This window comes from Psammomys obesus, unplaced genomic scaffold (genome assembly GCF_907164565.1).
Source record: "Psammomys obesus unplaced genomic scaffold, mPsaObe1.curated_primary_1811, whole genome shotgun sequence".
Lineage (NCBI taxonomy): Eukaryota > Metazoa > Chordata > Mammalia > Rodentia > Muridae > Psammomys > Psammomys obesus.
In genome coordinates this window covers 589,772-609,455 of record NW_026594014.1, presented here as the reverse complement: position 1 = coordinate 609,455, position 19,684 = coordinate 589,772, and the positions used below count along the sequence as shown (strand labels likewise).

Genomic DNA, 19,684 nt, shown 5'->3' with positions numbered 1-19,684 from the left:
AAGGGCAGGAGAGACGAACAGACGGCAGCCAACACGACACAGGGAGGTTTTGTTACCATTTATTTGTGAAGTTAAAAACGAGCGATAAAAAGTAAAAACTGCCATACAATTTTTTTTGTATTGTTCTCATTTTTTTTCTCAGTTTATCTCATCTTCAACAGATGACAACGTACCAGGCCAGTCCTGGGGTTGGGGTGGGTACAAGGCAGAGCCAGGGAAGAGCAGGGGGGAGAAAAGGGGAGGGGGAGAAGAGACATAGAGATGGGCAGGGCAGGAGGAGCCTGCGATACCCACACCTGGTCCAAGGAATGTTCCAACTCTAACTAAAAAAACGAAAAAGAGATAGCAAGAGTGACTGTTTCTTTCCTTTTAAAAAGTTTATTTAAAAACAAGAATAGGGCCCTGGGCAGTAGGGAGAAAGTGAACCACTTCCCTCAGAGGGGTGGGCTCGGAGGCTCGGGGATAGAGATTTATATATTTCTATATATATATCATTTTATAGGTTTTGTTCTGCTCTTTGTGATTTAATTTTTAAACTTTTTTTTTCTTTTTTGGCAGAGGTTAAATTCTCACTATTTTCTAAGGCTGGCTTAACATGAAGGATCCCGATTTTGGAAGGAAAAAGATGTGAGACACATAGAATGAGAGAGAGGGAGCGCCTCAGCATGAGGGGGACCCCCTGCACCCCAGACAGCCGTTGCTCTCTCACCAAACCAATCAAATATAGAAACCAATAAAAGAAGCCCCCAAATGGAACAAAAATGGAGGAAAAAAAAATATTTTCACAGATGAAGTTCACATCCATTTGCTTCATTTGCCTGTGGAGAGGGAGAGACAGGAATGGTCATGGCAGGAGGGCGGCCGGGCTACAAGAGGCTGCGACTCCAGGCAGCAGGCCAGAAGGCCGGGCCCAAGCCAACACAGGCCAAGCAGGGGGCTGTGACTGTCTGTCTTGGGAACTCTGCTGAAGTCAGACTGCTCCTTGGTAGAGGAGAAGCAGGAGGAGGAAGAGGAAAAGGAGAAGGAAAAGGAAGAGGAAAAGGAGGAGGAGGAGCAGGAGGAGGAAGGGGAGGGGTCTGCAGCAGAAGCCGGAGGTGTGGAGGGGGCCGCACAGGGGACAAGTGCCAGGGTGGGGAGAGGGGCAGGAAAGGGAGGCGGCTCGGCGTCACAACATTCAGATCACGGTGTCCCCACAACACCCCTGTGAGGTAGGTTGGAAGGTGGCAACGATCGTCATGCCCACTTCACAGACAAGACCGGGACACAGAGGCAAGCACACGAGAGGTGGCCTCACCAGGGAGGGAGGGCCCAGTCCCCTCAGTGGGCTCCCCTTCATCCCAGCAGAGCCAGGGCCGCCTGTAACACAGTTACTTGGACATGGGGGATAAAGATGGTGGCTTTAAAAAAATAAAAGAGTAAAAAAGAACAAAACCCAAAATAGTGATGCTGAGAAGGGGGGGAAAAAAATAGACATTTTCTTCCCAAGTGGCCAGATTCTGAGCGAGTGGGTTCAGCAACCGGCGTGGCACCCAGCGCAGTCCCCACGTCCTGCCCCCACCCGGGACACCCCAGCAGTTCAGAGTTCCACCTTTGCGGCCGGTGCCCCCAGCACCCAACAACTTCGCACCAACAGCGGCTGCCGGAGGAGCCTCTTCCGTGAGCCTCTGCACCCAGCGGGCGCTTCCCAGCGGCGGGGCTGCGGGGCTCCGGGAGACTCTGGCCACGCGCCCGAGGCTGGCATCAAGGACACACCCCGCAGGGGAAAGGGTTTCCGGCGCTACCCACTAAGGCAGGATGGACGGTGGCCGGGGGTTGGAAGGAGAAAGGAGGAGGAGGAGGGTGGCAGTTCCCACTTGCCTGCTGCTGTCCCTGCTGGGTGGGAGGTGGCTGCGGGCCACCAGGGCCTGGGGTCTGTCCGTAGTAAGCGGCCTGCTGTCTGTAATACTCAGCCCAGGCGGCACTATAGTCAGGCTGGGAGCCAGGGGGTGCTCCAGGACCCCCGCCAGTGGCCACTTGTGCTGTGGGCACAAAGAGGACAATGAGTGGCTGGCAGAACGCGCCTCTATGCTGGCAGCCCTTCCCCTGGCCCCAGCCAGCAGCTCACCTTGCTTCTTGTAGTACTCCTCCCAGGCCTTGGTGTAGTCCTGCTGTGGGGGTGCTCCAGGCTGCTGAGGCTGCTGGCCTGAGAAAGGGAGAGTGTCAAGGAAGCCAGACCACGTACAAGATACCCCACTGCTACGTGGCACTGAACTTACCAATTTTCTTGTAATACTCTTCCCAGGCCTTGGTGTAGTCTGACTGGCCAGTGGGTGGAGGCTGGGGGGGCTCCCCCTGCGCAGGTGGGGCTGCAGGGGCTGGGGCAGGACCTGGCACAGGGCCTGGGGGTTGCTGGTAATAGTGGGAGTAGTAGGCGGCCCAGGCAGCATTGGGGTCTGTAGCCGCGGCGGCAGCTTTATCTACAGGAAGAGATCTCGGTTGAGAGATGACGCAGTAGCCGGCCTGGTGTCACCCCCTTAATTTCCTATGTGCTGACACTTACTTGGATCATGAGGGGCAGGCGGTTGCCACTGGGGGTAGGTGTTGCCCCAGCCTTGAGGCGGGTACTGGTGAGGAGGGGGCCCGCCAGCACTGTAGGAAGGAGAGAAGGTCCATGAGAGTTGGCTCAAGGGTGGGAAAACAAGCTCCTACCAACACTGAAGACTGTGGCTGACACAGGAACAAGACGGGGACAAAGGCAGTGAGGTCTCTCATGACAGCCACCACACTGGCCTGCACACAGCTGCTACTCCTGTGCTTGAGAGGCAGAGGCGAGAAAGGACCTGTCCCTTCTTGTGCCAGGCCCCACCACCCAGGAAGCCAAGGAGTACTCACTGTGGAGGTGCCCCTGGAGGCCCCTGGTTGAAGGGTCCAGGATTGAAAGGTCCCATGGGTCCAGCGGGGCCTGGTCCGCCAGGGCCTGGTCCAACTGGGCAGAGGGGACCCTGAGGAAAAAAGTGGCAGCTGCAGTGAGCAATCCAAAGGGGGGGGGGGGGCACCTTCACCAGCACCCCATGGAACCCACCTCTATCTTCTCCTCAATGAGCTGCTTTGCATGGTCAATCTGCTGGGGCGAGCCTCGGATGACAAACAACTTGAAATTGGGGTCTCCATTCGGTGGCAGCTGCCGAGATATTTCCACAAAGGCGCCTGTCTGCTGGTTAATGGCCTTCACATTCTCACCACCTGTGAGACCATGGTTAGTGACGTGCTAGCAAGTACAGAGCCAGGCAGGGGACGGGCAGAGCCTTGGGGACTCACCTCGGCCGATGACCAGTCCACACTTGTGGGTAGGAATGGAGAAGGTCATCTCCCCTCCAGGAGGGCCCCAGTTGCCTTGGCCTCGGCCTCGACCACGGCCCCCAGGGGGCATGCCAGGGGCCCCTGGAGGACCTGGGGGCCCACTGCGAAGACTCTGGAGGAGGTCATTGATGATCCGGGCTGCATGTTCACACCGGTCTGGGGGCCCCATGATGTGAGCAATCTTCTCGGGGCCGGTCCCATCATCTGACATCCACACCAAGAAAAAGATCCCGCTCAAAGCACAGCCATGCTCCCTCAAAGACCGTGCCCTCAGAGCCCAGCGCCCCTGATCTGTTGCCTCTATGCGGGCAAGCAGGAAGCCCTATTTCTCAGGACATGCCCACCCACTTAAGAGTAGCAGCTTGAGTGTCCTCCCACCTCGGGGATCCACAGAAACTAACAAAGCAATTTTAGAGAAACGGTGAGAGCTGGGACATGGCCAATGCCTGGGCCAAGGTGGCACCCACCCCTCACCTTGCTTGAACTGGATGCGTACACCGGCGTCATTCTGGATCTTCTTGATCATCTCTCCGCTCCGGCCAATAACCACACCAACTGAATGCCGGGGTACAGGCACCTGGAGACCAGAAGGCATAGGGTGACCCAGTATGGCCCCAGCTCTGCCCTGGCCCCTGCTGCCAACCTCTCTGGAGTGCCTATACTCACATCAATGCCTCCGCCGACCCGCGATCCGTACTCATTGCGGTCCCCAAAGCCACCCTGGTCACGTTCTCGCAGGATGTCCATCACCATCTCACAAGCTTGCTGTGAACACACCACACTGGGCAGTGGGCGTGGGCAAGTGTGCTGCCTCAGCACCCACCTCCTGGCACCTGTGAGGGTCCCCCACATCCCTGTGGAGCTGCACAATGCCTTAAGAGGGCTGTTACCCCAGGGAAAGCCGGACAGCGGAGCCTTCTGGAGGCCATGTTGTCTGGGCACTCACCTGAACTTTGTATGGGTCCCCAATGATCCGCAGCGGCTTGTCCACATTTGTGTTCTGGGAGCCATCCTGAATTAAAATCATCTTAACCCCAGCACGCTCCTGCAATATAAGTGCCTGTCAGATGTGGACTCTGTTGGGGTCGCAGGGAACTGTGGGGACTAGTGCCTGTGCCACCACGCACCTGCAGCTGCTTGATGGTCTCCCCACCTTTGCCAATGACCAGGCCAGCCTTGCCAGCAGGGATCATGATCTCCTGCACCGTGCCGTTCTGACCTCCATTGGCGTTGTCATGGAATTGTCCTGGGGGGCCTCCCCGGCCCCGTGACACGATGTCATCCAGCATCATCTTTGCCTTTCTGGGGAGGAAACGGTGGCATTCAGAGTGTGTACCTGGAGCACACGGCTCAGGTAAGTCATCTGGCAGGTGCCAAAGACCTGGGGCTGTTCAGGATTGAGAGTGGGTGTCAACTTGTCCACACAGCTCTCGGGACAGGTCAGGTGGGAAGGACACACATAGGTGTCACTGACTCCTGCAGGAGACCCAGCTGGGGACTTACTGGACAGATTCGGGGGCTCCAGTCAGGGACACGCTTCGCTCAGGGAGGCCACCACTATCTGCAGAGAAGAAGAGAGGCTCAATGCCCAGAGGGCTACTGCTACTGTGGGGATATGAAACTTTCAGAACAGCCTGTGGCCCTCTTCTACAAATCACTTCACTCTCCACAAGACACCAGGAAGACTGTTTCTTAAAAACCCACTGGAAAAGATGGAACTTAGGAGTCAGACATGCAGAGCGCCATACTCCCATCAACCCAAGCAGCCAAAGCAAGAGGATAGATTAGTGAGGGGGAAGGAGATTCCAGAAATCAGCTTAGGATTTCTCCTAGCAGCACCTGGGACCCTGGCTCAAGTCTGAAGGGAGAATTCTAAGCAAGCCCCCATGCACATAGTCTACAAGTGCAGGTCCAGGCAGCCTCAGAGCCAGGCTTACCCTGCAATGCTGCTTTTTTGCAGCACTAATTTCTATCCTATGGCACTTTAAGGTGATGGCAATGAACTTGCCACCTGGAAAGAGGTGCTTCCATGACCAAGTCCACAATCCTCTCGGCCACCCCACATGCAAAGAGGGAAAACAAGGGGCAGGGACATGGAGCAAAGGCATTCATCACCCACCCTGATGACAGTCAGTGCAGCGCCTGCTATGACAGTGCTATGCTGGATGGGAGCACCCATCCAGCGGAGCCAGCTCTGCCCTGGGCTCCCACGTACCTGGTGAGATTTGAACTTTGCAGCCCGAGTCCTGCTGGATTTTGTTAATCTGCTCACCACCTCTGCCAATGACTGGGTGGAAAGAAAAGAAAGGTGAAGGCCAAGTAAGGGCACCCAGACCAAGGCTTCCCAACAGCAGTCCCTTGGACACCACCAGAAAACCCTTGGCCTAAGGCAGCCAAAGGCTTGCAAGCCCCACCCTAATCATGGGGACCCACACTCACTCAAGCCCACCATGCCGTCCGGAACCCTATACTCTTCTGTCATGGATGTCCTGTGGGAAGAGACACTCAACATCAGCCTTCAGCTAGAGATCCCAGCTCTCCAGGAGACAGAGGCTTGGGCCTTGAAGGCCCAGGACTTTTGCTGCATGTCCTGCTACCAACAACACAAGGTCAATGGCCTCAGGGCCAGAGAGAAGCTTGAGGACATCCAAAAGTCTACAAGTGGCCCATGGCAATCCCATTTCCTTTGCTAAGAGAAAAAAAAAAAAAAAAAAAAAAAAAAAAGAAAAAAAAAAAAAAACAACAACATTGAATGTTTTGGAGACAATTCCACGTGGCTCAGGCTGGCTCTGAACTCCTAATTCCCCTTCCTTCACCTCTCAAGTACTAAGATGACAAATGTATGGTAACTTGCCTGTGCTTTTTCACTTTTTCCAGGCAGAGTATTGGGGAGATAACTCAGGGTGAGTACTCTATTGGCTAAGTTACAGCTTCCCCACCTTGGATATTTGCATACCTTGCTAACAGTCTAGACATCAGTAAAAAGGGGGCTTGTCACACAGTTCTAGTCTCTAGTTGGTGTCTACTCTATTTCATGAAACTACAGGCCCATTCAAAGAGAACCAGTGGCCTGTCTCAACAACCTGGGGTCATATTCATCCCAGGCAATCTTAGGCAGCCCGACAGCAGCACATACCTAAAGGCTCTGATTACCCTGGGAGCATCTGACCATGCTCCTGCGTAGAACCATGTTGCTCTAGTGGCCACAAACTATCCCCCTTCACAGAGCACACTCATGGACACAAGTGCACCCCTTCCCCAGGGCTGCCAGTTTCTCCTAGCTCCAGAGATGCCTCCATGCCAGACCCCAAACCAGAGACAGCAGGAGGCCAGTGAACAGCTTACCTGGGGGGAGGATGGATGGGTCCCAGTTGAGAACCAATAGCTGGGGAGAGAAATTCAAAGCAAGAGTCTAGCTTAGCATCTATCCAGGCCACACAAGCCCAACCCACGATAACCCTGCTTGCACCACGGGCAAATGGTACCCACAACATGGCTTTGTGCCTGGATCTACATCCTGAAGACCCTGTGGCCTCTCCCCATAAAAGCCTGCCTCTAGGACTTTTGTTTCAATTTCGACAGGCTTGAAGACCCTTATACCTAGCGAGCCACTGCATACAGATCTCCTGGACCCCAGTATTCCCAATGCCCCCATGCCCACACACCCAGTGGACTTACAGTCTCCCTGGGAAGCCAGTTTCTTGCTGTCTGGCTGGTCTGTGGATGAGAGAGACTGTCAGATGCGACACCACCCACCTGCACCGCCTCAACCCCAAAGCTGGTGCGGCATGTTCCAGGCATAGTCACTACTAGTCCCGCTGACAGCCGAGAGGGTTGGAAGGTGCTGGCCCAGAAAGGGGCAACATACCCAAGTCGTTCACCCACCCCAGAGTGACAAAGTTCACTTTTGACAAGTGAACATTAGTGAGATCACAGGGGCCTTCCAGATTACAGTCAGATCTGATCTGGGAATAACTGTTCTGTTTAAGAGCCACTTTGGTGATGCTTGTGTGTCAGTCTCCTATAGGGAAGGAGCAATCTTGAGAACCTATGACTTTCCCTTGTCATAATATGCCCAGCTACCTGATACCTAAGGGTGGCAGGTGGAACAAAAAGCTGGTGGGACTCCCCGGTTTTGCAGCCCCACTGGGACCAAGTGCTACTTGCAGTCCCAGGCCTCCCTCACAGGTGAGAGCCAGGCACCATCATCACCAGCAGTTACCTCCATCTTCCAGCTGTCTCTTTTGGCCCCCAAAACCGAAATCAGGAGTGTTGTTATTCACGGTGGTAGCGGCATCACCTCCAATTTTGGCTGCAATCTAGTGAGGGGTTGGAAATATAAATGAGTTACCATCCCAAGCAACCCTCAAGTTTGTCTCCAGCCTTGGCCTGACTTAGGGGAGAAGTATAGGCATAGACACTCTAGAAACTTTTAGAAACTTCTCCCAAGTTTTCTAAAAACTGCAGGCTCCCAGTTCCCCCTTACTGCCAGGACCCATGCCCACAGGCTGTTCTAAGTGGAAAGGGAACAGTCCAGGAGGGCAGGGATTCCTGGGTCACCTCTCACAGGTGGCCTTCGCAGCAAACAGAACTTCAGTGTGGTCCAGCCAACCTTTCTGTCCCTTGACATCTTTACAAAAACAGCCTGAGACATCTCAGCCACGATTCTGCCTTCAAGATACCTGACATCTCATTATGACCACAACAAAAGCTCCTTTGGGACACACACTGAGTTTCAAGTGTACAGAGAACGTCTTCACATCACCCCCATTCCAGCAAACACTCCCTAAATCCTGAATTCAGGATCTGGCCTACTTCATTATAAAAACCAAAAAACTTGCTTACCCTTGACAGGGAGTGTCACCCCACAGCACTCACTCACCCAGGGTAAGCTGCTTCTTAACTGAGACACTTTAGAGATGACCAGCGGGGGGAGGGGGGGAAAAGGCATGCTAGAAGCCACCAAACCTTGGGTCGAGGAAGGCAGAGGTGACAATGAAGAGGGCACCAACCCAATGGCCCTCCCACATTGGGAGGTGTCAGCATTAGCCCAGAGGCCTTGGGACAAGCCCTGGACACCACCATCTGCTGTAAGCCTGGCCCACCCAACTCCTAGAAGTGACCAGAGTGGGGCTGTGAGCAAAGCTGAGCTGGCCCACCTCAGCACAGACACTTCTGTATGCAGACATCAGAACAAGTCATCTTCCCAAAACAAGTCTGTTCTCAAAGGGAGACAGACAATTCTTTTGAACAGTAAAAAACAGGTTCCCATGTCCAAACCTTCTCCACCTCACTGCAAAGCAGCTAACAAAGGGGCCTCTCTTTACCATCCAGATCAAAAAAGTGCTTCTCCCCACCCCTCACCTAGAGAAGGGACAGAAACGGGATGGCTGGAGGACCTGCTCTGATATGGAAATGGGAGGAGGGGTGTGTAAAGCAAGATTCTCTGCCTAGAAGACAGGTGCTGAACTTCTGGGAGGGTGCAAGTATGTGCTAAGATGGGTCCCCATCTTCTAAATCTATATGCCCAGGCTCAGTCCCTATGCAAACCTAGGGCTCAGCCTTAAGAGCTCCCTCAGATTCTGAGCTCTTATGTGTCCAAATAATGCTCTCCTAGCATCCTTGAATGCAACTGTTGCAAACCCCGAGTGGCTCATGGGGACCCTAAGATCACAAGGTCTCCCAGCATCTCTGACCTCATCTTTCATCAACTCAGGAATGGCTCCTGCAGACCTGCTTCAGAATCCAAGCCCTCATGAGTCCTAAGAGGGGTGCCTGAGTGCAAACCCAGGAGTGTCTCTTGGACACCCTCACAACACTCAAGCTCAGGCCATTGCAAAGCCAGAAGACCTCTTCAAATCACAAACCCTCCTGGATTCTAGAGTGGTCCCCTGGAATACAAGCCCTTGTGTCTTGAGTGTAAATAATGGGTGAGAGCCGAGGTGGCTCTTGGGGACACTGTCCCAGACTGCAACCTTTGCGGGTCCTAGAGGAAGCCTCCTGTGCACTCAGGAACTCCAAAGCTGCAACCCACCCATCCTAAAAGAGAAGACCTGGTGCAAGTTCAGGGGTGGGTCTCAGGGACCCCCAAGGCTGCAGCCATCGTATCCTACGAGGGACGGTCCAGCGCAAAGTCTAAATCCCGAGACCCCCCCCCCCTTGAGCGCCCCCCTAAGTCCAAGCACGCAGAGGGTCACCCTCACACCGAGACGGCCCCAGACTCCCCGCCCCGAGCCCGCCGCCCACGTGACCCTCCCGCGACCCCGCGCGCGCCCCCGCCCCCTCCCCCGCGCGCGCACGCGCCCTCGCGGCCTTCTCACCTGGCGGGCCCGCTGCACGGCGTCGGCGAAGGCGTCCTTGCGGATCCCCGGGCCGCCGCCCCCGGGAGGCTGTGAGGGGCCCCCGGACGAGCCTCCTCCACCCGGGCCACCGCCGCCGGGGCCTCCGCCGCCCCGGTCTCCCGCGCCCGGTGGGCCCGGCGGAGGGCCTCCCCCCGCACCCGCGGCTCCTCCTCCTCCGCCGGCGGGAGGCGGCGGGCCGGGCGGGGGGCCTCCGGTGCTGTAGTCCGACATGGCACGGCGCGGACGGGCCTGGCGCGGAGGCTTCAAGCTGAGGAGGCGGCGGCGGCGGCGGCTCAACGCGGGAACAAGGCCTCGCTCCACACGGCCGCGGAGCACGATGGGAAGCCAGCGGCTGGGAAGACGACGAGGGGGGAAGAGGGGCGCCTCCTCCCGCCGCCGGCGTGACGGACGGCGCGGAGCAGCCAGTAGGACGCGGCTGCCGCTCCACTCCCGCCAATCGTGGCGTCAACCCGGCCGGCCAGTCAGGATCCCGCGAGACGCGGGGGGCGGGCGGCGCGGGGTGACTGACGCCGGCGGGACTCAATGAGCCGCGGGCTGGCGGCGCTGGGCGGGCAATGGGAAGTCACGCGAGAAGTCAGGAGGCCCAATGAAGCGAGCGTCCCGGAGCCTCGGGGCGGCTCCAGGGGAAGAATGACGGCTCCGCTCAGTCACGTGGGCCTGCGGGCTCGGCGAAAGCGCTCCTGGGTGAGCCCGGTGGGACAGCGGCGAATGCCAGCCAATGAGCACGCGCGGAAGGCGGGGCTGCTCAGGATTAGCAGTCGTCTAGCCCAGTCCCCGAGGCGTTTGCGGGTGATGCGCTCGCATTTGGACTTGACGGCTTTCCTCGGAATCCATGCCCCTCTGACTTCTGTGCCTATGGCTCGAGCGGCAAGGGCAAGCGTTCAGTGATTGACGCCTTTATGGACAAATAGCGACGGAAGTGATAGTGCCCTGTTTCGCTGGGAGCCAGTGAGAGCCACCTGCATTGGGGTGGATCCGGCTACCAGGCGGCAAGAGCGGATTAGCGGGAGCCGGAGTGAATGGCAGCGGCCGTGGGCGGAGGCGAGCTGCTGCCGGAACTACGGCCTGACCTCTAGGTCAGCGCCCCAGCAGCCTGGCTTGGGGAGGCCTTGCACGTGGCCTGCTCGAAGCCGTGGGCGTCGGTGCTTCTCGAGGTGTGGGTGTCCCAAAACTGGGTGAAGCACTCGGGGATTTGCAAAAATGTCCCTTTCATCCGAAGAACCTAGAGCCTGCTCTTCTTCCAGGACTCATGGCACCAACTCCTCAAACTTCCTCAAACCTGCTCCCACCCTGGACCCAGGTTCCCACAGGGCTCCAAACCTCCAGTTACGACCCTGGACCCAGGAGTCCCAGCTGTCCTTACAGGGGTCCAAGACGCCTAGAATTCCCAGTCTGGACCCAAAAATCTCAGGTCCCTACAGGAACCCAAGCCCCTTGCTCCCAGACCCTCTGGGTGGGAATTAAACCTAGGACCTCATACATGCTAGGCAAGCTCCTTGAACCACACCCTCATTCCCCTAGTTCCCCACCCAGAACCAACTAATCCCAGACACAGACAGCCAAAACTATCTTTATTCCTTGTCTGCACCTTCTTTTGGACAAGCCTGCAAAAACCAGGCTGGAATCCCAACTCAGACTGTATTCCGCCGGAGGGACTCCAAGCGCCGTTCTAACCCTAGTCCCGGATGGTTTTTGTAAACCAAAATGGCCCTAAAGCCTAAGCCTTGGAGGGCTTTTTGAGATCTAGGGACACTGGGCCTTCCATGCTCATCCTGTTGAGGGCATGTCATCTACTCAGGACTGGTACACCCAGAGTTTTCTTCATGGCCTCGTACACTAGGTAGCTGATGCCGCCTGCGGGCAACACCTTCAGTAACGTGGGCGTCATGCCTCTGTACAGCCCAGGCCAGCCCTGCTGGCCCAGTATCCGCCTGAAGACTCCCAGCATGGTGGGGTTGGAGCCTTCTACAGTGTCTGGGGATCAGAAAAAGAAAAGTTCAGGTCTGTGTGTGACAGGAGATGTCACTGTGGTCAGCGTGGAGGATGAGTCACATTTGGAGGGATTTTATAGAGATCGTTTGGTTAATACTATATATGTGTATATATTTTGAGATGGTGTCATGTAGGGCAGGCTTCCTTAGAGCTCCATATGTAGCTGAGGCTAGTTTGAACTCCTGATCCTCTTGTCTTTATCTCCTACTGGAATGACATCAGCACCACACCCAGTTTACCTGGTGTTAGAAACTGAGCTCAAGACTTCCTGTAACGTCGTACCAGGCCGAGCTAGAGCCCCAGCCGCAAGTTAGCTGAGGCTGGCCTCCCAAGTGATAGAGACGTGTTAATTTGAGGGCTGAGATTAGATTGGGGGTGAGCCTACGTTCTGATGCTTTCAGTCCTTACAAAGGGGTTTCCGATGAGTTACAGTTGGGGAAGGGTGAGAGAATTCAGAGAGCTGGGGTGCCGAGGGCGAGAGGCGCGTACAGTGGCTCCTGGGGCCAGGCTGACCTTGTGCCTGCATCCTTGTGCGCACCAAAGTCAGTGGGTAACTGGCCATCTGGCCACAGGTCGTGGACAGTGTTACAGATGACAGGCTGACTAGGCCACTGGGGTCCTTCATGTCCCTGCCCGACTTCTGCCACAAGTACCGGAGTAGCTGCAAAAGGAGACAAGAGTGCTCTTGAAAAGGTTCAGAGTCGTCGAGGCAGGCATGGGGGTGCGCACCTTTAGTCCCTCCACTGTTGAAGCAGAGGCTGGTGGGTCTCTAAATTCAGGGACAGCCAAGGCTACATACTAAGACCTCATCCTCAAATACAGCTGAGCATGAGGCCACATGCCTTCTAACCTAGTGCTGGGCAACAGAGGCTGGAGGATCTCTTTAAATTTGAGGCTAGCCACATACATATTGAGCTCTAGGCTACACAGTGAGATCCTGTCTTAAAAAAAACAACAGGCTTTGGATCTCTGAGTTCAAGGCCAGCCTGGTCTACACAGTGAGTTGCAGGACAGCCAAGGCTACACAGAAAAACCCTGTCTTGGGCTGGGGAACAGGGGATGGGTGTGGGTAGGAAGGGGAGGATGACAACGACAAAAACAAAAACAACCCCAACCAAACAAAAACAGTGCTAGAGAGAGAGCTCCCCAGTAAAAAGCATTGGCTGCCCTTGCAGAAAACCCAAGTTCAGTTCCCAGCACACAAATACTGGTTTAAATATATCCAAAAAAGAATTTTTTTTTTTTTTTTTTTTTTTTTTTTTTTTTTTTGAGAGAAGGGGCTGGTAGAAAGCTACTGGCTGACCTAAAGCCACTGCTCACCCCTCTGAGGACACACACCTCATAGACGGCCAGGTCGGTGCAAGCATAGGGTATGATACCCAGCATGTTGGGCAGATAGCCTCGGTACAGGGCTCCTGTGCCATCTCGTTCCACGATCTGCCTGGCACAGTCCAGAAGCCCTTTGTACTGGCCAGTGAAGCGCAGGGTCAGCCGAGTCTTGAGGACCTAGAGATGGGGAGGAGGTCCATTTGGCTAACATTGCAGCCTGGCGTTGGTAGGTGGAGATACTGTCCAGGTTTCCAGGGTTTAGTTGTACACATTAGCTAGGGCTAATGTGTGGAAAGAGGGAGCCTTACCGGTGTGCACAAGCCTGGTTGTCCTCATAACACTAATACCCGAGGCTGTTGAGCTTTTTAAAGAAAAGTTTAAACCAGGTTTTAACAGCACTGGGGAGGCTGAGTTGGGAGGATTGCAAACTTCAGCCAGCCTGGGCTACAAAGCAAGACAAGGCTGAGGCTGCGGTTCATTTGGTAGAGGGCGTACTTAGTACAAAGCCTTGAGTTCCATCCTAGCCCCCCCATAAACTGGGTGTGGCGGCACATACCTGTTATCTCAGTATTCAAGAGAACAAAAGGGATAGGAAGTTACACAGTGAGAGCTCCAGTCCAGCCTGGGCTACAGTGACACCTGGCCTCCATTTCGCCGGGAACCCACCATAAAGACCAGGCTGCCATTAAACTCTCACAGATTGCCCTGCTTCCAGAGTGCTGGGACTAAAGACACATGCCACTGGCCTGGTGGTGGTAGTGGTGGCATTGGCACACACCTTTAATCCCAGTACTTGGGAGGCAGAGGCAGGCGGATCTCTATAAATTCGGGGCCAGCTGGTCTATAGCCAAGGCTACACAGAGAAACCCTGTCTGGAAAACCAAAACCAAAACTAAACAAAAAAAGAGCTGGGCAGTGGTGGCAGAGACCTTTACCTTTAATCCCAGCAAAAAGGAGGAAGAGCAGGTAGATCAGGGTTTGAGGCCAGTCTGGTCTACAGATTGTGTTCCAGGACAGCCAGGGCCACACAGAGAAACAGTTCTGGGGATGGGGACGCAGGATCCAATCATGCCACCCCAAGATTCATTTAACCATAACCATTCCCCAAGACCCAACCAAATGTCTACTCTGTGTGTCTGAGACTGTGTCTGAAGTAGTCCAGGCTGGCCTCTTGTTTACCATGCAGCTGAGGAGGATCCAGAGTTCAAGATCATCCTGGGCTACATAGTGAGTTCAAGGGCAGCCTGAGTTACATGAAACTTCATTTCAAAAACGGGCAGAGGAGATGCCTCAGTGCATTAAGGCATTTGCTCCTAAGCTTGATGACCCTGGTTTGATCCTGGGCTGCACGTAGTAACTCCAGTTCCTGGGAACCCATGCCCTCTTCTGACCTCTGCAGACATTACACACACACATACAAACAGCAAACAAAACAAAACAAAGCAAGACAAACAAAGAACAGACGGGGTGCCGGAGAGATGCCTCAGTTGTTAAGGACAATAACTGCTCTTCCAGAGGACCAGGGTTCAAATCCCAGCACCCACATGGCAGCTCACAACTGTCTGTAACTCCTAGATCTGACACTCTCACATAGACACACATACAGGCACAAAACACCAATGTATATAAAATAAAAGTAAATTTTAAAAATATACAGACAGGTGCCCTACCATGTGCAAAACACTAAACTCGATCCTCATTGGTGCTCTTGTCCGCAATAAGAGAGGCAACTCCCCTCATGACACACTTGGGAGTGTGTGCACGCAACACACACATATAACCAGAAACAAAAACTTAACTCTGAAATGCAAAAAAAAAAAAAAAAAAAAAAAAAAGTAGTCTCTAAAATTCTTTTTGAGGCAGGGTCTCACTGGCAGGGTCTGGCTGTCCCGAAACCAGCTATATAGAGCAGGCTGGCCTTCAACTCACAGGCATGCCTCTGCCTCTGCCTCTGGCAAGGCTTCTGCCATGCCTGACAAAATCTACAAAGTTAAAGGGGAAACTGGGAAGGCAGTCTGAATGTCCTTGAGGCAGGGGACCAGGGAGGTGGGTAGTCTGGGGGCCTCGGTAGTGGGACAGGCAGCCTGAAAGCAGGGACACAGAGCACACAGCTGTGTACTGCGTTGGTAGAAAAGGCAGCCTTTGGGGGTGCCTGAGCCAGTGTGTGGCCTGCTGTCACACGGCACCCCGATCCTTGCCAAACTGCAGGCTGACTGTGAACTTTCCAGCTGACTTTGGAAAAGATTTCAACTTCTGCGAAAGTAGATGGTGCTGGGGGCCCTCTGCACTCTCATCCCAGCACCCAGGAGGTGGAGGCAGGAGGATCAGGAGTTCAGGGTCATTTTGGCTACATGGTGTGAGTAAGGACAGCCTGAACTACACTTAAAAAACAACCCAACCAACCCTCCCCAAAACAAAAAAAGACTGCATAGCATTCATTGCTCAGTGTGTGTGTGTGACTTTGAGCGCTCTGAGGTCTCTGGGGTTGTTGGAGACAAGGCCTGGGGCATCTGCAGTGTCAGATGAGTGCCTGACACACAGCAAGGAAGAGGAGTGTAGGGCTGGGGTCCTGTCTTGGTGAAGAGAGCTTGCCCAGCCTGAGGAAAGACTGAGTTTCAGCATCAGAGAAAGAAACAGAGAATTCAGGGTTTGGTGTCCATAGTTCCAGCATGCGGGAGGCCCAGGTAGGACAAGCAGGCTGGTGTTCTAGGCCATCCCGAGTTACAGTGTGAAAACTGGGGTCGATCAAACAAAAGAGGAAGGAGGACTCGAAGGGGGAAGAGGGGAATGAGAAGGAAGGGTTGGGGTGAGCAGAGGAAGGAAGGGTGAAGGAATCGGAGTGGAGGTCAAGAGATGGCTGCTCTCCCAGGGGACCCACAAGGTGGCTCCCAGGCAGCTGTATTTAACTCCCGTTTCAGGGGATCCAATGCCCTCTTCTGGCCTTCGTGAGCACCAGACATGTACACACGGTGCATGAACATCCATACAACTAATGAATTTTAAAAAAGGAAAAGCAAGGGGCCCTGGAGAGATGGCTGAGTGGCTAAGAGCCCTGGCTCCTCTTTCAGAGAATCCGGGTTCAATTCCCAGAACCCACATGGCAGCTCACAAACAGCAGCTCCAGTCTCAAGGGATCTGACACCCTTACACAGACATGCAGGCAAAACACCAAATGCACATAAGATAAGAATAAATACATTTTAAAAAAGGAAGAAAAAAAAAGAGCAAGGCGGGGTAGTGGTGGTGCCTGTCAGCTCTCAGGAGTCAGAGGCAGGCAGATTTGAGTTCAAAGCTAGCCTGGTGTACATATTAAGTTCCAGGACAGCCATGGCTACACAAAGAAATCCTGTCTCAAAGAATGACGACGAAGATGAAGAGGAAGAAGAAGAGGAAGAGGAGGAGGAGGAAGAAAGAAAAAGGAAAGGGAAAAACGGAATGAGGAAAGAAAAAGGAAAAGGTACCAGATGTGATGTGGTGGACATGACTTTACTCCCAGCACTCGGGAGACAGAGTCACGTGGAATCTCTGAGTTCGAGGCCAGCCGGGTCAACAGAGTGAGTTTCAGGACAGCCAGAGCTACACAGAGAAACCTTATCTCAACAACAACAAACCCCGAAATCCAAAAAACAAAAACAAAAAGGAAGGCAGGAGGGTGGAGAAAAGTGAGGAGGGAGAAGAAGGAGCAAGGAAGGGGAGGGGTGAGGGAGAAGGGAAAGGAGCAGGCTGAGACCAGGAGGAAGAAGGGGGAGTGGGGTGTAAAAGGTGGGAGAGGAAGTAAGGGAGCGGAGGGAGGAGGAGGTGAGGGGTGCCCCAGAGTCAGTCCTGATCACCCGAGTCCTCCTGCCTTACCTCCATGGGGTTGATGAACGTCTGGGAGATGGCCACGGCCAGGGAGCCCGCGAGCACCCGCTCCTGGAAGGGCAGGAAGCTGTCCTCATGGCAGAAGCAATTCTTAAACTGCAGGGGTACTGGGTGTGAGAGAACCTCCTGCCACAGTGCATCGGGAGGGTGGGGGGTACCTTGTACTCTGGAGGCTTGATCTGCGGTGAGACCCCAGGCTCACCTGCTCAAACACAGAGAACTTGATGGCGTACTCCGGGGCGATCTTGAGCACGTTGATGCCGTTGCCGCGCCAGAGCGAGCGGACGCCGCCCTCCTGGATCAGGCTCCGCAGCCCACTCACCAGGTGCCTGAAGTTACTCTTGGAGGAGTACACCTGGGGAGCAGGAGGGGAAGCAGCCCCGAGACCCGCCAGGTGTTCCCCAGCCGCGCGCTGGGGTGCTCTAGCCGGGGCTCCACCCCTGACCACTCCCCCAGTCCCTCTCTTTGGGGAGGCTCCAGCCCTGAGCCAATCACGAGGTAGATCCATTTATTTAGTTTTCACATTGATCTAAAGACCTCCATTGTGGCCAGGTCTGGCAATGCTGGTCTGTGATCTCAACTCTTTTGGAGCCTGAGTCAGAAACATTGTAGCTTTTCTGGGCTACGGAGTGAATTCAGGTTCAACCTGGGCTTACTTACTGAGATGACGGAAAATGTGACAAGAGCGTGGCTGGTGGGACAGCTAGTGGTTAGAGCACTGGGCTGGGGGCCGAGGGGATGACTCAGGGGTCAGGAGCCCCGGCTACTCTTGCAAAGGAACCTGCTTGGGTTCCCAGCACCCACATGGCGGCTTGCAACCACCTGTAACGCCAGTTCTAGGGGATCCAACGCCCTCTCCTGGCCTCCAGCGGCACTGCATGTATACCGTGCACAGACACGCAGTCAAACTCAAACACATAAAACAAAAACAAAGTTTTCAAGAAAGGAGGGCTGGGAACATTGTTCAGCCACGAGTGCTTCTCTGGCATGTGTGAAGCCTTGGGGTCCATTCTCAAGCTCTTTCATCCCTTCATGTCCCACAGCAAACTTCTCAAAGACACCAGCCACAACCCACAGAACTCCAAACCTTTTTTACCTCGTCTCACGTTGGTCTCTGTTCCTGGAGTTCTCTAAATCTAGCCCCAACATGACTTCACCTCCTGTCCCATCTTCCACAACTCCAGTCACAGCAACAACTTTATGAGGCCTCTATGTCTCTCTCCAGTCCATCTACTCCATCTGTCCCCCTCTCCAACCGTACTGTCCCTACAAAGCGTTTCAGCCCCATGGACAAACCTGCATGTAAACCCTGGCTCTGTCCAGAGGGGCCGTCCCTGTGCGGGACACCGCCCCAGCCGTGGCTCCAGAGAGCAAGAACTTCCACAGGGTCCCCTTGTTCTTCTCTTCCAAGACATCCACAGGGACGATCAGCTGCTCGCCTGTGTCCAGAACCTGGAACAACAGCCACCTGCTGGCCATGCTCAACAAGGGCGCGCCCTACTGAGGGCCCTCTCTGTCTTGCTTTGTTGCCTCCATGTGACAGTTCTTTGGAGGGGGTGACTTGGCAGGGTTCTCTCTTTCTTTTGTTTTTTTTTTTTGAAACAGGGTTTCTCTGTGTAGCTGTTTTGGACCCCACTTTGTAGACCAGGCTAGCCTCAAACGCACAGAGATCTATCTGCCTGCCTCTGCCCCCCCCCCCCTGCTGGGATTACAGGCATGTTGTCACGTTGGTGCTGAGTTGGTATTATTATTATTATTCTTTTGAGTTTGTTTTGTGGCAGGGTTTCACTGTGTAGACCAGGCTGGTTTCCAGTTCACAAACATCTGCTTGCCTCGGGCTCTGGAGCGCTGGCACTGAGGCGGGTGCCACCACAGCCATGATGCTTTCTCTCTCAGTGATTTCCTTCTTGTGTGTGCACATACATGAGTGAAAGTACCCAGGGAGGCCAGAAAAAGACAGGGGGCTCCCTGGAACTGGAGTCACAGATGGTTGTGGGCCACCATGGGGACTGAGCTCTTGTCCCCTACAAGAAGTCTTTTGTGTTTTTTGAGACAGGGTTTCTCTGTGTAGTCCTGGCTGTTTGAACTCCTGGAGACCTGCCCGACTCTGTCTCCCGAGCGCCGGGATTAAAGGTATGTGCTGCCATGCCTGGCTTCTGCAAGAACCGTTAACTGCTCAAGTCTGGTTTTTCTTCTTTGTGTGTGTGTGTGTGTGCGTGTGTGTGTGTGTGTGTGTGTGTGTGTGTGTGTGTACAGGGCAGAGGCTGATGTCCAGTGTCTTCCTGGGCCACCCTCCCCCTGCTGTGTTTAGGCAGACTCTCCTGAGCCTGGCGTTCACAGGTTCATGCAGTCTAGCCAGCCAGCTTGCTCCCCCACCTCCGTGTCCACCCCTGGGCTGTTGGGGTCACAGGTGGCTGTCAGGCCTGCCTGGCATTTACATAGGTTTTATGGACCGGATTCTGGCCTTGTGCTTGGAAGAGGGTCAGTTACTTTATCCCCTGAGCCATGTCTTCAGCCTTGCTCTCTTTCTCCCCTTCTCCCCTTTTTTTCTGAGACAGGGGCTCAGTAGACAGCTCAGAGCGACCTTGAACTTCTGACGCCCTGCCTGCAGCCTCCCCGGCACTGGGACAACAGTGGATCCACCTCATGCACTCACACATGTCTCAGAATGGATACTCCACTCCGCCTGGAGGAACAAGATGCCCCATGCCATAAGGGCAGCACAGCTGTTTCCTTTTGGTCTAGCCTGGGGCCCTGTGCCACCTTGCTCCCCAGACTTACCTGCTATGGTGGAGGCTGCT

The 19,684-nt window shown here is 54.5% G+C and overlaps 2 protein-coding genes across 2 annotated transcripts; both read right to left on the bottom strand.

Moving 5' to 3' along the window:
* Positions 1-43: 43 nt before the first annotated feature.
* Khsrp (KH-type splicing regulatory protein) lies at positions 44-10,059 on the bottom strand. The gene is made up of 18 exons (XM_055617741.1): positions 9,660-10,059; positions 7,562-7,658; positions 7,018-7,056; positions 6,685-6,724; positions 5,779-5,828; positions 5,555-5,626; positions 4,843-4,900; positions 4,467-4,641; positions 4,286-4,384; positions 4,006-4,104; positions 3,814-3,916; positions 3,298-3,543; positions 3,062-3,222; positions 2,872-2,981; positions 2,540-2,628; positions 2,256-2,456; positions 2,105-2,182; positions 44-2,018 (listed from the first exon to the last, which is right to left on the bottom strand). Exons 1-18 carry the CDS (start codon positions 9,909-9,911, stop codon positions 1,741-1,743), a joined length of 2,247 nt encoding a protein of 748 aa, XP_055473716.1. The 5' UTR covers positions 9,912-10,059; the 3' UTR covers positions 44-1,740.
* Positions 10,060-11,255: 1,196 nt separating this feature from the next.
* Slc25a41 (solute carrier family 25 member 41) lies at positions 11,256-17,391 on the bottom strand. The gene is made up of 5 exons (XM_055617769.1): positions 17,086-17,391; positions 16,872-16,979; positions 13,032-13,199; positions 12,207-12,354; positions 11,256-11,675 (listed from the first exon to the last, which is right to left on the bottom strand). The coding sequence occupies exons 1-5, from the start codon at positions 17,389-17,391 to the stop codon at positions 11,488-11,490; spliced, it is 918 nt and encodes a 305-aa protein (XP_055473744.1). The 3' UTR covers positions 11,256-11,487.
* Between the last annotated feature and the right edge of the window lie 2,293 nt (positions 17,392-19,684).

Excerpts from the sequence above, each read along its gene's own strand:
- Khsrp (XM_055617741.1), bottom strand. The coding sequence starts at position 9,911 with ATGTCGGACTACAGCACCGGAGGCCCCCCGCCCGGCCCGCCGCCTCCC. Across the intron at positions 4,642-4,842 it reads GGAGCCCCCGAATCTGTCCA|AAAGGCAAAGATGATGCTGG; the intron begins GTAAGTCCCCAG and ends TTTCCTCCCCAG. Across the intron at positions 3,917-4,005 it reads GGGTCGGCGGAGGCATTGAT|GTGCCTGTACCCCGGCATTC; the intron begins GTGAGTATAGGC and ends TCTGGTCTCCAG.
- Slc25a41 (XM_055617769.1), bottom strand. The coding sequence starts at position 17,391 with ATGGATCTACCTCGTGATTGGCTCAGGGCTGGAGCCTCCCCAAAGAGA. Across the intron at positions 16,980-17,085 it reads AGTTCTCTGTGTTTGAGCAG|TTTAAGAATTGCTTCTGCCA; the intron begins GTGAGCCTGGGG and ends GTACCCCTGCAG. Across the intron at positions 11,676-12,206 it reads CACAAGGATGCAGGCACAAG|ACACTGTAGAAGGCTCCAAC; the intron begins GTCAGCCTGGCC and ends TCTGATCCCCAG.